Raw genomic sequence first — 18,179 nt, 5'->3', positions numbered from 1 at the left:
CAGTGATAAAGGTTTAATATTTCTGGTACAGTTTTTGTTCACAAAATTGAAAGACCCTTGGAGGTACAGTATCTGGTGTTCAATGATCCTCTATGTTCAAGATAAAACAGAATAAGAGCATACCATGGGGACAGCTGTGCATGCCAGTGTACACTTAACCAGTGCTCCTTGACTATATTTACCAGTATAATTAAGTGTTACATTTTGATATTGATTTAGGTACTGTATGTGGAATACTGCATTATGCTGGACACTAGAGAGATAAATATTGAAGTTGAGAAAACTCTTATTATACAATAGTAGTCTAATTTTTGAAAACATTGAGTAAATGTCAGTCATTTCTTACCGTGTTTCCCCGAAAATAAGACAGGGTCTTATATTCATTTTTGCTCCAAAAGATGCACTAGGGCTTATTTTCAGGGGATATCTTATATTTATTCACGTACAACAATATACATTTATCCAAATACAGTCATGTCATCTTCTTCTGGAATATTGTCATAACTCTCCATATTCAAACCCTGAATTCCAGCCTGAATTTCTTGCTACTCCAGCCGCCTTTAGGATCCTCCAGGATCGATGTGCTTGCTTCAATGTTTTGTGAATGGTTTGACATGGTGAAGCAAAATGGCGACATACAAATTTATTCGTGTTGCTTTGATATTCAAGTGTGGCATATTCCCCAAAGTAATGACACAATATATATATTAAAAGTCTCACATACCATCTTCTGTGCCGTCTTTTTTTTTTTTTGCACCTTCACAATATAATCAGAATGTATAGCGGCATATTTGAGCCACAGAAAAAAAAGAACATAATGAAAATGTCTATTTTGTTATTAAAGTGGAAATTTCAGCTTTAAACTTGAAATGTCCACTTTAACCTCATAGTTTACTTTATCATTAAGGCAGACCGTCATAAATGCCATCTTAAAACTGACCCAGTTGTTAATTCGCTACATACTTCGGGGGCTCCCTCCTGACCTGACAGCAGCGTCAAGCAGCATCGCCACACAGAACACATTAAATGTATAATATTCCAGCTCTCTGCACATTTAGAATTCTTAGATTTATACTTGATATCACTTTCATGATGAAATGCATTAAAATATGTATGTTACATTTTACAGATAGGCCTAAATCGTTAACTTTGTTTAAATAATGAATACTTTTAATAGTTAACACATACAGTATGGGGTGGCATCGTGGCAGAGTGGTAGCGCTGCTGTCTCGCAAGGAGTCACGTCCCCTGTGATCCCTGCCTGGAGTTTGCATGTTTCCCTGGTTGGTTTCCACAGTGAGCTCAGTTTTCCATTCAAAGACATTAAGGTTTGGGGATTTGGTGAAGCTACAATGCCATTAGTGTATGTGTGTGCTTGTGTTCACTTTACAATGAGCTGATGGCCCGTTTAGGGATTTTGTTTCTGTCTTGTGCCGATGCTTGCTGGAATAGGCACATCCCCGAATTGATGGATGTAATCATTAAACATCCTTTTTAGAGATATTATGGCAAGGTGTCTTCGGAATTTAATGGATGTTTCGGGCACACGCGTTGCATCGTGTGAAGTATAAACCTGGCCTTAGGCGCCTTACTTTTCAGCTGATGATCTTGACTAGGGTTTATATTTGGGGTAGGGCGTATATTACAGAGCAGCCTGAAAATCATGCTAGGGCTTATTTTCAGAGTAGGTCTTATTTTCGGGGAAACATGGTAGAATAAGTCTGTTTTTAATCATAAAGTAAATATGAAAAAACACTGTAAGTAAACATTAAACAATTGATTTCTCATACCTGCTTATCTTTATCAGTAAATCTGAGGAAGTTTGCCAGATATGCTTTAATCAGTCATGGGTCAAAAACTAAAACCATTTTTAATTTACTTTGGTTAAATGATTTGTTGTGCTTCACTAAAAGTAAGTAACATTGAGGTTATTGATGTACAACTTTACAGGAGCAAGTCTCCCAAAATGGCAAATGTTTCATTGTGACACTTTTTATTATCTCATAATATAGCAGAAAAATGTGTCTTCATTAAAAACCAAACCAGTAATGGTCTTGAAAAGAGTATCATTCATTTCCTATTCTTTGCCTTTATGTGTGTGTGTTTGTTTTTTTTAACAGTGCTCTGTGCCTTTTTATGGCCAATCATATCTTCTCAAGAATTTTCTCGAGCCTTGCATAGTAAAATGGAACCAATTATACAGAAATTGGATTTTGGTATTTTCCAGAAGTCATCAAAAACACAAGGTGAAATTTTAAAAAGCTTAAATATTTTTCTATGTAATCAAAGTCACATTCATTACATGATATGTAAACAAACAAATACAGTTTGTAGAATAATGCCTTATGGCAGATGTGCAAGTTTTACTCTTTTGTATTTTTCTGTTATTCTGTTACTTTTTCTGTTGCTCTGTTTAAAAAGCACCAGGCAACCTAACATGCACATCTTTGGGAAGTCGGAGAAAATCTGGAGTTCTCAGAAAAAACAGGACTGACACTGACCAGGGGTGTGTGTCTCTGTGCAGCCGACACAAGGAGTTCTTCTCTTAACTCCTGCTGTAAGGAGTCTGTTCCTGAGGCAGATATGACGGATTTGTGGCTGACCATCACAAGTTCACCACATTGCAAATCTGCAGATTTAGATGCTTTGTGGTGTTAGGCTACAGCAATACACATGAGCTTCACGCTCAGTACTGTGAAGCTGTTAGGCAACACCACCACCATCCTTTGCCACCTGTTATTATCACAAATGCACCCAAGGCATAGCAGAATTATATTTACTTTAGAACAACATATTTCTAGACCAATTACTTTATGAAGCTTCTTTTACATAGTATCTTAACAGCTGATTTTTTGCCACATGAAAATGCGTACATTAACAATACATAATCGTCATCTGAACATTTGCTGAAGGATAAAAACCATCCATGCCAATACTTATATTAGCTATTAAAAAAGAAGCTGTCTGTGTTTATGTAATGGATGGCATGGTAGCATAGTGGTTTTCACCGTCTCCTTATTGGTTCAAGATCTGTTAGTTCATAGCACACAAACTTACACGTTGGCTCACACTGAGCCAGTTTAGATTTACCAATCTCCATAGTAAACACATCTCTTAGTTGTAGTAGGAAAATTGGAATACCTCCATGAAACCCCATAGAGATACCCAGCGAAAATGCAAACTCCAGTGTCTCGTGGCTCAAAGGCAACAGTGCTAATTACACAAACACAGCACTCCTAAGGGACACACAAAAATATTATTTTAAAATATGTTATGATCTCTATGTTATGCCAGATCTTAATGTATATGTAATATACTTATACAACACAAAACCTATGTGAATGAAAATGTGCAAACTTGGTAGAATTAGATTTATTATGAATTTCATATGACATTTTGACAAATAAAGTACACTTCTGGCCATTAAAATTGCAGCCCTGGGAAAAAATGTCTGATAATGTTTCAAAACTTGCAGGATTGTTAGGTCATGGAAAACTGTGAAAATGATTACAAATTCAGTACATCTTTATATATAATACAGTACCGTGGCTGTCCGTTTGTCTGTCCAGGATTTTAAATCAGCTGTAGCTTGCAAACCGTTTGAACTATTGACCTGAAATTTAGTACACATATACTACGTAACATCTACTATCTGCTGTCAGGGTGAAGATTGACCTCCAAGGTTATTACTCTTTTTATTTTTATTTTATTTTATTGGAGAATCAACTCTCAGCAGTTGCCAGCAGGACGGCTGTGTGGCACATGCATCCGAGCACCGTTCTCATCTCTACCACCTTCACCGTCACTTCGCCTACCTTTTCATATCTTAAATCTTTCTTGAGGCAGATTGAACACTTAAGTGTCAACTTAAGTGAAAAATTAAGAAAAGCGTACTAAGTAATTGCAACACAAACGCTGACTTTTAACGCAAAAAGATGCAGATGAAAGAAGAGAAGAAGCGGGCTGATAGGATAGAAAAAAGAAGAGCTGCTCAGGAAGCAACAAGCGCATCAACCTCTGAGCAAATGATTGCTAAATGTACAGAGAAAGAGTCTGAAAACTACGAAAACTCAAGTTAAGTGTATTCACTACACGTTATTGTGCAGTGTGCCATTACTGGTATTTAAATGATTTGGATCATCAAAATGTTGAATGTTATATTTTTGGCACGGACATGCTCAAAAAATATATCTGTAATGCCACAAAAAGTGCATGCAGACACTTTAGTATGCAAGCAATGGTATATGAATTCTTGCTCCGATGTAGAAGGGAGCTGAGTTTACCTCTGTTACAGCGCGTCTATGTGAAAACAGCAGTGTCAGATGTGGGGGTGGGGTGTGTTTGGGCTCGTGAACGCGGCTGAGATAATAAAACTGACTAAAAAAACAACCAAAGCTAACCTTTACAAGTATCATAAATTATACCGGCTGTTACAGACTGAAATCAAATGTATGCTTTTATTCTAAAATAGTAAGACTAAGAACAGTTTACTTCTCAAAACGGAGTGGTGCAGGATCGAACTCACGACCTTTTGATTCCCAGTCGGCAGCTGATTCTATTGCGCCACAGAGGCAGTCATAATAAACAGCTGTCAATGTCGCATGTTAAGGGGGCTTTTTATTTCTGCAGTTATATTTTTGAATAGAAGCACAATTGTTGTGTTAGATTTTTATCTTTTGTTCATACATTATATAGTTTATGCCTACATTTTGTCATCTACTAGTAGAATATAAAAAATGTTTCTGTTTTAACAATGTGTTTACAAAGATTACTGTAGAAACGGAACTGACATGAAATGCGTGTGTTCCAAACAACAATCTATTATTTCCACTCTAAAACTCCACTTCACTCCCAGAAAATCAATCAAGGCTTGAGCTGGGAGAAGTTTGTGCACATTCTAAGTCGGTGGGGGGATGAAATAGCCAGCTGCTTGCAGCTTTTCTTTTATCAGCACATTTAGAGTACAAAAGATGCTGGTGGAGAGCTGTGAACGATTTTAAGAAGCGATTTAAGGTGGGACGGATTTACGAGTTGTTTTGTAGGCTCTGGTAATTCTAGTGTTAATGGCAAGCAGTGATTATGTCCACTATTAATACCACAGCTACTACATCTCCTAAGTCAGATGACTGGCATTAGATTGTGTTTTCAGTCAATCAGAAGCTTCTGATTAGCTGAATCTTTTGTTTAGTGTGATTTTTGTTTTTAGCCTCCTTACTATTGTGTTTACTCCTGGAAGAACAAACCAAAAATGGGTCAAGTGCCTGAACCACATGATATGCAAGCCCGTTGTGTTATTGTAGGCTACCACTGCAAGGTTTAGTGACTTCCATATTTCTCCTGACATAGACCTTGACAGTTGCATAGGGGGCTTCCATCTTGCTTGTCCTTGTACTGGATTGTAAGTGTTTGGCCATGCTGCTACTTTAGCACTACAGTGAAGCGTCACCAAGCATATCATGGAGGTTTGTTTGTATGATGCTCTATGCATCAGTTTTACTATCCATGTCGATGTCTGATGACCAGTTCACATTGTCATCAACATTAGTTAATTCGAGCAATGGTTCAGTTTCAGTTTGTTCTAAAACAGGCTTTACAGCTTTTTGTTTGCCTTAATGTTTTTAACTGAAGATTTAGTCCTGCTTATGAATATTGATGAATTACCATAAAATGGCAGAACATTTAGAACTATAAATTTTTGCAGCTTAATGATCTTTCGTCCACTAGATGGTAGCAGAATACTATGCTGAGGGTTGCTTGTGCTTAACATTGTAAAGCAGATCTTATTACAAATCTATTAAAGTAATCCCTCCTCGATCGTGGGGGTTGCGTTCCAGACCTCCCCGCGATAGGTGAAAATCCGCGAAGTGGAAACCATATGTTTGTATGGTTATTTTTATATATTTTAAGCCCTTATAAACTCTCCTACCCTGTTAACATTATTAGAGCCCTCTAGACATGAAATAACACCCTTTAGTCAAACGTTTAAACTGTGCTCCATGACAAGACAGAGATGACAGTTCTTTCTCACAATTAAAAGAAAGCAAACATATCTTATCTTCAAAGGAGCGCCGTCATAAAGGAGCGCCGTCAGGAGCAGAGAATGTCAGAGAGAGCGCAAAGAAAAGCAAACAATCAAAAAATCAATACGTGCTTTTAAGTATACAGAAGCACCGCGATAAAGCGGCATTTTGTAGAGGAGCCTCCGTGTCCTCTGTGCAAACAGCCCCTCTGCTCACACCCCCTCCGTCAGGCAGAGAGTGTGAGAAAGATAGAGAGAAGCAAACAAGCACCGCGCGGGAAGCATATCTTATAGCATTGAGGAGTTTTAGTTAATATGTAATACATGCTCTGATTGGGTAGCTTCTAAGCCATCCGCCAATAGCATCCCTTGTATGAAATCAACTGGGCAATCAAACTGAGGAAGCACGTAACCTAAATTAAAAGACCCATTGTCCGCAGAAAGCGGCGAACCAGCGAAAAATCTGTGATATAAATTTAGATGTGCTTACATTTAAAATCTGCGATAGAGTGAAGCCGCGAAAGTCGAAGCGCGATATAGCGAGGGATTACTGTACTGTGTTAACCATAATAACATAGAGTTCTGAGCCACAGCCACAGTCGGGATTAACACCAAGCAGAGGGAGTATGCTCTGATACAGGGCGTTGCCACACCCACCACACAACGAACTACCTCAGGAGGTTAAAGAAAAAATCCTCACCGATTTACAGAACTCTTGTTGTTGATGTTTTAAATAATAGCCCATTAATGTTAACAACAATAACAATATTTATTTATATAGCACATTTTCATACAAATAATGTAGCTCAAAGTGCTTTACAGGGTGACGAGAAAAAAGGCAAAATATAAAAAATAAAATTAGGCAATACTAATTGACATAGAATAAAAGTAAGGTATGATGGCCAGGGAGGACTGAAAAAACAAACAAAAAAAAATATTCCAGACGCTGGAGAAAAAAAATGTAATCTGCAGGGGGTCCGAGGCCAAAAGACCACTCAGCGCCCTCTTCATTCCTCATGGTATTCAGGGTTCAAATGGAAGAACTTGATGATGACAGTCATGTGAACTTCTGGCCTTTAGTCCATTAATGTAGGGACATCACGGTGCTTTGATTAGGTGGTTGTGGTGCAGATCGTCACCACATAAAAAACGGAAAAAAGAACAGCAGAGAAAGTAGGGGTTAGTATGGATTTCAGAGCCACCATGAATGATAATTATAATTAAATGCATATACAGAGTATCAGGATTAAACTAAAATGAAGCTATGAGACAGCCATGTTAAAATAATGTGTTATGATGTTATGTAATGTGTAACGTTAGTGACAATTCAAACATTTGCTACAAAGCCTTAGCAAAAGCCTGGACCTCCCTCCTTGGTTTCTGTTCCACTTACTCTACATAGGTAGTTGACAGATATTTTGTGGAATATATAATGTTTTGTTTATCAAAATCTCTGGCCTTGCATGCAGTGCTGCTGGGATAAACTCCAGTTTGCACATAAGCTCCCTTATGAATTTGATTAAGTGGGTTTGAGAATGTACAGTTCAGAGCAAATATAACTTTTTATTTTCAGTGCTAAGAAATCAGTTTTTCATGTTGCTGTGATGGCTTCTGTGCTTTCAGTCAGTCCTGCTTGAGACAGACTTTGTCTACAAACATCCCTATGAAATAGTGAATTTTGTGACTAGGAACCATTGATGTGAAAAGTCCTTGTTATTCATACATAAACCTTTGTCAGTTGAGCCTTTTGAAAATAATCAGCTACAGGCAAACAGATCTCAAAAACAATATGAATTTGTGCCAGTGTTTAGGTAAAGGAAAATATTTTCAATTTCATATAGCATTAGATTAATTATTAAGAAGGGTAAATAAATTACAGGAGCAACCGCGCTATTAAGTTAACTATACAGCATTAAGGTGCCCATTAAAAGTGTATTTATAGGAGGAGATTTCTAGCATAGTGCCAAGAATTGGCAACGTGTTGATTAGCAGATGCAAGTAATAATTTCAGTCAGCTTTCTATATGTGACAGTAACGATCATATAAACTTATATCGACACTTTAAGTGTTATTTTAACACTAGTGATTTTCTTTCCAGTTTTTTATTACTGTCATGTTATGAGTTGGCATGTTTTTATACTACTACAGTGCTTACAGGTTGTGTTGACTGAGTATTTGGTAATTCACCTGTAATATTAAAAAAGCTGAGTGGATTTAGACTTTGTCTCCTTGAGGAATCATTTAATTTGGGATTTTTTTAAATAAAACTTGTAATGTGTTCTTTGTTACTTGCCTTTCAGAAAAGCAACATTTGGGTTTCATCGATGACAACAGTGAAGCAGATATATCTGCATTTTGTCCAATGGTTTGTTTTCATCTTAATTCTTAATTTAAAAAATATTTTTATTATTATTTTTTTCTAGCTCAGGTGTATTATTTATATTACTGATTATTTATGAATTTTATGTCTTGGCATTTCTCAAGCTTCATTTTGAAAACTGCAGGGGGCTGTTTCTTTTCTTTCCAGACCATATTATAATTTGAGATCGGTCACTACTGCTAATGTCACTTGCATCCTGGTTAGATGGTTTGGCCCAAGGACAGCAGATAACATTACTGTTTTATAGCACTTGGGCTCTGCTTCATTTTCCATTTAGAATGTCTTCTTTGTCGAGATTAACATGTTCTTACTGTGTTGATCAATTTTGGTCCATAAAACAGTTTCAGAATTTCGTCAAGAAAAGTACAATATACACTGATAGCAGTTTTTAATGTGACAGAGTGGGAAAATAATCAAGCCATGTGATTAAGTCATTAATGGCAAGAACAGGCTGCCAGGTACAAATAGAATGGAGACATCAAGAGCTGCACGGGGTGCACAGGAACAAGACTAACGTGTTGATTTTCAGGATGCTCTCCGTGTACTTTAAGCAGTTCATTTGGTTGATGTCTTAGTGTTTTAAAAGATTGTGAGGAAAACCCACTAAACTTATATTTAGTTGGAAATAAAGACAGCTTATTAAGTAGCTTTAGTAAAAATACAAGAATTAATACTCTGTTTATAGAATAATGCTTTCTTCGACAATGTCTCTACATACAATAATAAACTCCAAAGTAGCAACATAAAAAGCAGAAATACAGTCCATTTCCAGGTGTGGTCTTTGGGTAAAAATCTTTTTGACAGGCTGAACTACTGATAAACAGCGTCTTTGCTGCATGTAGCTGTGCATTTGCTGACCTCTTCCAAGCAGGTTTCTTTTCTTTTTAATGTTACATATTAAAAACATGATGATTTGGGACATGAGCAGTTTGCCAAGATGATAATATTTGTCTTAACCTTTATGCACATTTCATTTTTGTTTGAAATCGTGAGTTGTTTTCAAGTGCTACTAATTTATTGCAACGTACAAGCTCTCATTTATTATATTCATAAAGAAATAGAATCTTTGTTTCAGTACATGGTGAGACAACCATCTTTTTGACCTTTCATATTTTTATCTTAAGAAAAGCTCTGTCAGGTGGCGTGGAGTTGTGCTGACAGCAGGCAAGAGTTCATACACAAAAAGAATGATCTGACTGTCATCAAAGTAAACTGATGTTAAAAGACACATAAAACCACACACAGTTTCTGTTTTTTCTGTCGTTGCTGGAAATTCATTTTCCAATTCACTTGAAATGAAGGCTGTATCTAGCCATATCATGTTATTCTGCCCATTTACTTTACTTATCCAGTTTGTCTGGACAAAGTCAGGTGAGAGTGAAAGTCTACTATTAATCTAACTAGGCAAACAATTCAATGAAAGAGATTACATTCAAAAAGGTGCCTATCATGCAGTATTGAAATAATAATTTATATCAAATTCACATCACAGTGCAGTTTGCTTTCCCTGATGTAACTTAATCACTGTAGTGTTAGATTATGTAAGTTGGACAAACTTTTGTGTGGAGGCAGTCAAGGATCTGTGGAGCTGGCTTAAAAAGCATTTTTTTACATGCAATGCAGGTTCATTCAGAAAATCAGAAGCAGTGAGAACTTAAGGAGAACTCACCAATGGGTGAATAAGAAGAAAAATAAATTGCAAAGAAAAACTAGCAGTAAAATGTTTATAAGACAAGTAACTTTAGCATTGACCTTAAGGTATGATGAGACAGTTTCTCTGGGAATTATTGTGAGATGGGAAAAGATCAAGATATGATAGCATAAGCCAGAGTCACAGTCAGTGCCAGAATTAAAAAAAAAAAGGTCAAAACCAGAGATAGTGAGTGAACAAAGCACTGGGATAAATCAAAAATCAAACATCAAACTCAGGGTCAAAAAAGAGATCAAAACCGAAACAAATCTAGCACTTGACCTACCTGGAAACAGAAACTAACTGATGCTATAGATCTGTTTGTTTTATCCACTGAAAGATAGTTTGAATGTAGCTGTGGCCATATTTATACTGGAAGTGGAGTGTCATCACAAGTCGACGTGACCTGTCTGTCGTGTCGCAATAAAAAAGAATGTGATTAAATAAAACAGCTGTGTAGAGGGAATCAACTGGGCCAGGGACAACTAAACTAAAAGGGTGAGGTTGCAGTAGATGTGGCGGTTTAACTTGTAGATCTTACACCTTGGCAAAAATGAACATAGTGACAAGACACAAGGTAGTCAACCTGCATCATTAAGGTCTTTCCCAAATTTCCCAGAAATTTCACAGCAGACAGGTGTTTCCAGATGTGCTGTCCAAGCTCTTCTCCAGATGCACAAATAAATTGCCAAGGTTGAGGACCAGAAATGCTGTGGTTGGCCACGGAAACCAAATAGAAATGCATCAAGCTAACCTTTCTTTGAAATTGGAAGATGTCTTGCACTGCTTATCTGAGCTTAGAACTGGCACAAACAACTGGGATCCTGGTACACCTGACTACAGTCCAGAGAAGTCTTACCAACTATGCAGAAAAACACAAAGGGCTAGTGTGCAGATAAATGAAAGCAGGTGTTTCACACTGATAAGTTAAAATTAAAACTTTTCAGCTCTAACAATAGACAGTTTGTCCACCGTAGGGCTAGAGGACAATACATGAATAGGTGTTTGTAGGCAACCGTGAAGCATGTTGCAGGTTTTCTGTAGGTCTGATGCTGCATTTCTATAAACTGAGTTGGTGATTAAAAGTGATGGTCCCCCTTACTGGAGTAATTCTCAGAACAAATCTGACAGAAGAGTCCAGCGTCATCTCTTTGTTTGCAGCTTTCTAATGCATTTCAACATAACAACGCTTTTTTATTTTCAAACCAAAATCCAAATAGCACAACAGGCTCATTGGATTCAAACTGTAATTCTTATCTAGCAAAATGGGCACTTCATCAACTGCAAAGTGCCTCATAGTCTTCCTCCCTGAAGTTAGACTTAAATGTATGAAAACAAGTCAAAATTTTATTACTATACAGGCACTATAACATTAAAAATCTGAAAAAAATAATAAAACAGCAATATTATTTAGATTAGTGATGGCAACACTCACCACAGCCTATTACACTAATAGTGAACATCACTGAGGCAACCCAAACATTTGAAATATTAAAAAATGAAAAAGAAGACAACAAATGCATGGTGAACAAACAGTAAAAATAGATATCATTATAAAGTATAATTTGAGAAACCAAAGATGTCTGTGGAGAGAAAAAATAAAAGCTTTGCAAATAAAATGCAGTGGCAGACGTAAGAAGTAAAAATGGTACTGACATCCACACAACAAAAGGTTTTTTACTTATGCCTACAATAGGTAAGTACATTCTGCACAGCAACATAGAGAAACACATTTAAGTATCTCTAAATAACAAAACAGAACCCTGGTAAACAAGCTTAAGTAAAATTCTTGTGATTTTGCCATCCTCCTCCAAATATTTGGTGTTTTCAAAAGAAAAAAAAAATCACGCATAAGCAGGTAGTTCAGGAGTTACCGGGAGATATGTGGTTAGACAAATAAAGCACTGCGTCATCTGAGGGTTATTTGAATTGTCAATATAGCACCACAGGAGTTTATTTGCTTTGTTTTTTTTTTGCTAACAGGATGTAGCCGTTTATGCATGCAATTCTTAGGAGTCACATGAGCACAAATGACAGGAGCTATGAACTTTTGCAGTTCTCAGTATGGAGCTTTTTACTGTAGTCTTGCTCAAATGGTGAAGCCAAAAGCTTTGCATGCACCCATATTCTTATACAGAAAATTACTACAAACGTACCAATATACACTACGTACAATTAGGAAACATTATATACTGTACGCTAAATGCACCTTATGTACAGTATGTGTTACACACTGAAGGGGAACATCGATTTAAAAATGATGGAGTCTCATTTCCTAGCTTATCCATTTGGACAGCTGAGCACTGCTACAGTTACAACAGTAACTGGTTTTCAGATTTTTGCAGGTAATTCGACAGATTTTGGGATACAGTATAAACCTTATAACAAAGCTGTTTTTTCTTTGGTCCTTGAGACTCAACTGTCCTTCAAATGTGACCAGGGCTATATAGTACCATCTCCTTTTTTTATAAAGAGTGCTGCTGCTACCACTACATTGAGAATTTCTTGCTGCATCTTTCATCACACAGGTGTCTCTACGTGCAGCAGAAACGTAAAGTCACTGCAAGCTAAATTTAAGGCAGGACCTTCTGCAGCACATACTCAGTTCTTGGCCAATACAATGTGCCATTATGCTGTGATATACTAAGATGCATCCGCATAAGGAGTCACAGGGAAGTGCATGGCCATTACGTCATTTATTAAAATACCTTGCAGTCTATGTACACCCCTAAAATATATTGCATTCAGTTTTATTTTTAATGGCCACTTTGAACTCATGATTTTGAATATAGCCAATCAATTGTACTTTGTAATGACCCTTCTTAAAATGTAACAAGGTAGAATCATTACTTAATAATATACTGTTTAAAGAATAAAAGTATTTGCATTTAAAAATGACAAATACACTTCCCTACATAATCTACTCAAGTCCAGTAATGAAATTTAAAACAATTTGCTGCTTTACATCATTGACACAGATATACACATAGAAACAGATATCACTCCAAAAGCTGTCGAATCATGTTGAGGAATGCCTAAAATGCCTGTTGAAGACTCAAACGTGATATTGAGACTGTATCACAAGATTGTCCATATGCATGCATGCCCACAGTATATGTAGGAAAGACTAAAAAATTGAAAATTTTATCAGATGGAGCAATCCAAAATAGTTCTGAAAATAACTCTTCCCCCATGGAAAGGTTTATTTTATTTAATACTAGCCATGCCCTGCGGCTTCCCCCGCATATTAGTGAAGCAGGATAGTGAGGAGGGCCCGGCCCAGCTGTCTACTCCTGATGTCACTCTTCCCCCTCCCCTCGGCCTGCAGCCTCTGTCTTGGATTAGCGTGAATATATTGCTCCTGCAAGCGAACTATGATTTTTAGCGCAATAAAATAAGTCGCAAAAGCAACTGGAATGTTCGAGCAAATTATATAAAAAAAAAAAGATCCTTTAAGTAGTTCTATTGTTCGCTAACTAAGCGGAGTTAAGGTTACGCCCTGAGGCAGACGTGTGAGTGAGGAGGGCCCTCAATCACGGTCCTGGAGAGCCACAGTGGCGGCAGGTTTTTGCTCCAACCCAGTTGCTTAATAAAAAGCACTTATTGCTAAAGTAACACTTCTGCTTCACTTTAGTGATTTTGAGCCCTTATTGCTTAATTTTGTCTTAAACAGCTATTTTAATTGCTCCTTATTATCAATAACATGCAAATGACAAGAGTGAGCAGCATTTCTCCATTTAGCTTATTTACATTTACACCTGTGTGTATTTATCTGCACTATTGGGTTTAATTAAATACATGGAAGAAAAATGAAGAGAAAAAAGTGAAGGACTGAGAATTACTCGTCCATTTTAGCCTTCAAATCATTTGCATGATAGAAAGGGAAAGAAAATCTAGTATATGAGAATGACCTGACATAGCAGAGTTAATTTAATTTCATAGCTTGTTAGTGCTTTATTGGCAAGAATTGCTTTCTAATTAAGCAACCAGGTCAGAACAAAAACCTGCAGCCACTGCGGCTCTCCAGGACTGGGATTGAGGACCCCTGCCATAGCCCGATGAGTCTCTCTCGGATTCACGCTAATAAATCGGTACCACAAGCAAACTATGATACTTAGTGCGATGAGAAAATTGCACAATCAAAGGAATGTTCAAGGAAATGGTAGAAAAAAACCCGATCTAAAGTTAAGTAGTTCTCTTGTAAAAAGCGGATAGACATACAAACGGGTCTAAAAAAACTAAAGGAAATTTTGCACTTGGACCATGAAATTTTTAAAACCATTTCTTAGCGAGCACCTAAGGGCCAAGGTAACCTACATTCCAAATTTCAAGTCTCAAGTCCTCATGGTTCAGGAGATCAGGAGATTTTATGATGAGTGAGTCAGTGGTATTTGGCTTTTATATATATAGATATCCAGAAACAGATTTTTACATGTCTTTTTTGAATGAGCAATTACCATATATCATAATTTATCTTTTCTTTGGTTTTCTTTTGTAGCTAAACCCACTGACCTCTGGTAAGGAGCTCTCTGTATCTGACACAGAAGTATCAGAACCTTCTTGGACAGATAATGGAACATTTAACCTCTCAGAGGGACATACGCCACAGACTGAAAACTCAGATGGTGAGTTTTTGGGATAAATCTGTTTTCTTGTTTCGTTAGAATTTACGATTTATTTGGCATCCTCAATATCTTTTTTTTATTTGTTTTTGGTATGCAGATCTTGACCGTCCAAGTGATACTGATGAAGTTTTTACTTGTGGACTTTCTGAATTCCCATCTCTGGAAAATGGTGCAGGAACAAATGGGGATGATGATGAATTGAGCATAGGCTTTCCAGCTTCACCTGTCCAGCCAGTGAATTATAGGCAGCAGTTGTCGAGTACAATAAAAGAGCAGTTTTCATTATCTCTTACTGGCGGGCACACCGTTGACCTAGTGAGCACCATGGCAGAGAAAGTCATTGTCACTGCAGTAACTGCTGCTATAAATGAACAGCTCCAGGGTCTTCAGTCTGAGCAGCCTTCCCGTCCTCCTCACCCAGGTGACTTGTTTGGGGATGATTCTGATTCAGAAGATGCAGATGACTTTGAACTGCTCGACCAGTCTGAGCTTGAGCAGGCTGAGAGTGATATGGGACTAACTCAGGGACAAAAAAAGAGTGAGGAAGACAACAAAAAGGCCAAATCCTCTGGTTTTCTCTCCAGTTTACTTGGAGGTCATTAACTTACCATAAATAGCATGTTTGGGACAAAAGGAGAAGAGAAGGGTGGCATCAAGTGGAGACTGCAAATAATATTAAAAAGTAGAAACATATAAACAAAAAGTACTATTAATTAAAAGTGATGTGTTTTTGTTTGTTTACTCGTCATGATGCTTAACATTTTCAGGTTATTTGAATGTAGGAATGCTAAGGATTCTGGTAAAGGGCCTGTGCATATTCTTCAATTTGAACACTTCACAAAAGCAACATATGTAATTATGTCAAGATTAAAAATAAAACATCAGCCTTGCATTTAAAGGAGTAAAGAAAACTAAAACAGAAAAAAATAAAATTCAGGGAGTAGGAATTCAAACACTATTAATCTAGCAAGCACTTAATTAAAAGCCATTATAATTCTTTAACCTTGTTATGAGAAATTTAATCTAAAACCTGATGGATTTCAGTTGCCCTTGTTTGGGTGGTATTTTGACAATCAAATATGTTATTTTTTCAAAAATATTAATTCATAACATTACGGTATAAATTGCATCTGGTTCACATTATGTATCTTGGTTCATTTTTGATGTACTGTACAAATTTGCTAACTGAACATCTGCAGCTACGGAGATAGAAAGGTTTACCGCTGTTATTATGCCATCGATAGAGATGCATAATGTCACATGTTAAGGACTGCTAGAGGTTCAGGTTTTCCTTTCAGTCTAATTGTTCATTTTTGTCTAAATCAAGTGAACTGGTTCCTATAATCTATTTAATTTTTTTTCTTTAATCTGAAACAATAATTGTATTTAACAGCCATGCAAAAGTGGTAAGCATCTATGGTTTGCTGTATAGCTGCACTGTTTACATAAAGTACTTCACTGTTGACTGGAGAAAAGAAAACTGTAAAAGTTGTACCTTTCAAAGTAGTAAAACATATTTAAATGTGTCATTTTAAAATATGTCTAACATAATAACTATGTGGACCCCAGAGTATACTGTATATTGACATGGGTGCACTGTTGAGCAAACTCTGAAGCGCCATCTATTATCAAGCTCTGCCTTTGTAGCTTCATCATATGCAGCATTCTAAAACTTTTACGTTGCTTATTTTATTTAGGACTGTTACTGATGATGAATATCAGAAATGGGTTAACACTAACAGTTGCTGAAGCTATGAGAATAAGACCTGTACAAATGTCACTTCCGACCACTTTGAATATTGCAGGTTTGACTAACAAAAAGTCAGGAAGAACAAAGCAAAAAAATGGACACCTGCTGGAAGTTCCATAGGTAAAGGAACCAAATTCAGATCTGGGTCATTAGCTGTACTGCTACTAGAGGTACGTGGGTTCTCTCAAGTATGTGCATCAAACCAGTATTGTATACAGCTCTTTTTGATTTGTAGCTCTGTCTGTAGAGTATCTAGAATATAAAAATGGGAAAAAAATGGGCACTCCAAAATGTGTTGAAACAACTTTAATTCATAGGACATTTTAGCTCCTATTAGCAACGTTTGTTTCTTCTAAATTGTAAGCCTCATCAATAATGTCTGATAAAAAAATAAATAGGTGACCATCATGACTGTTATTCATCTAGCTATCTTATCTGTTGTCTGCTTTATCGTGGTTTCAAAGGGACAGGGTTTACTGCTTCCACAAGGCAATCGTATTTTCTTATGTCAGATGTCATTAATTGTCTAAGTTCATGGTAGGCTTAGACATTTTAAACGAACCACATAAAATATCTGTTCATTTTAAAATTAGAAAATAACAGGGTCGGCCCTGCAGAAGACAGGATTGTGATTGTACAGAAACAAGCACTTTAGTTTTATTTTAAACTTGTCTGTCATAAAACTTTAACATAGTAGAAGTCACAGGGGCTTAGAATAAGTGTATTATAATCAAAAATAATAAAAGATATAAACATAGGTGAATACATGCTGTGTCACTAAAATTACATCATTATGATAATTCACCTTTCAAAATAATTGGAATGAGACAAATAGAATAACATTTTACAATTATAAGTCAATCAGAAGATGTTCCAAAGGCAAAATTACATTTCTTCCTTTATTTTGTACAGTATATATTGGTTTATTTAAATTTATTTGTTGCTTTATGGTTTGTCATTAGGGACTAAATTTATAATCTTTCAAAAACATAGGGATTAAAGCACGTTTATTAAAACTAAAGCTTCCAAAGACTTCACTTTACATTTTGTACTCAACAGAAGATTCCATGTTGCGCATGTTACACATTTACGTCTAATAAGTATCCTTCAATTTAAAACTGGGATAAAATCGACAGTCTTTTTGATTTAAGGTGTGTATGAATAATTCGACAAATCAGTATGATCATCTTTCACAGTGCCACACTCCTTTCCATTTCTGTGTTTATTTAAAAAACGATTTAAAGAAACAAGTCGAAATTCAAATTCCGATGAACATGTCCTTAACACTGAATTTAGAAGAACTGTGTTAAGTGCATTACAAACATCTTTGTGTGTTAAAATCCTGAAAATGTTATATTTGAAAAGGAGAAATTAAGAAGACTCTTTTTATGACTAAAACAGTTTAGTTGTGTTTACGTTTGGTGCAAGATTGAAACAAACATCTCAACCCCAGTCGAGTTTATCAGACTTTGGAAGATTTAATTGGGTTGGTAATGAGATGGCAACTAAAAAATTGTTGTTACAACTGACTTTATTTCAATGTACCTAATGTAAATAATGAATAACCACATCAAAAACTGGAGTCAAATAATTAAATCCAGTATAATGTGTACAGAGGTGGCGAGGATTGTAACATGAAGGAGGGTTTTAATTTTTTGATGAGTGTTTTGTTTCTCAGTACAGGATTATAATTGTCTCTTTAGCACTTTATGTAA

At 36.4% G+C, this 18,179-nt stretch overlaps 1 protein-coding gene across 1 annotated transcript in view; it reads left to right on the top strand.

Moving 5' to 3' along the window:
* The window catches only part of retreg1 (reticulophagy regulator 1), a 102,626-nt gene extending 85,786 nt beyond the window's left edge, over positions 1–16,840 (top strand). The window contains exons 6-9 of the mRNA XM_039754890.1: positions 2,121–2,246; positions 8,320–8,384; positions 14,588–14,714; positions 14,812–16,840. Of these exons, the coding sequence (XP_039610824.1) occupies positions 2,121–2,246; positions 8,320–8,384; positions 14,588–14,714; positions 14,812–15,317 (824 nt within the window). The 3' untranslated portion in view covers positions 15,318–16,840. The remainder of the gene's footprint in view (positions 1–2,120; positions 2,247–8,319; positions 8,385–14,587; positions 14,715–14,811) is intronic.
* The last annotated feature ends 1,339 nt before the right edge of the window (positions 16,841–18,179 follow it).

This window comes from Polypterus senegalus, chromosome 5, assembly GCF_016835505.1.
Source record: "Polypterus senegalus isolate Bchr_013 chromosome 5, ASM1683550v1, whole genome shotgun sequence".
Lineage (NCBI taxonomy): Eukaryota > Metazoa > Chordata > Cladistia > Polypteriformes > Polypteridae > Polypterus > Polypterus senegalus.
This window is presented reverse-complemented; position numbering and strand designations above follow the sequence as displayed.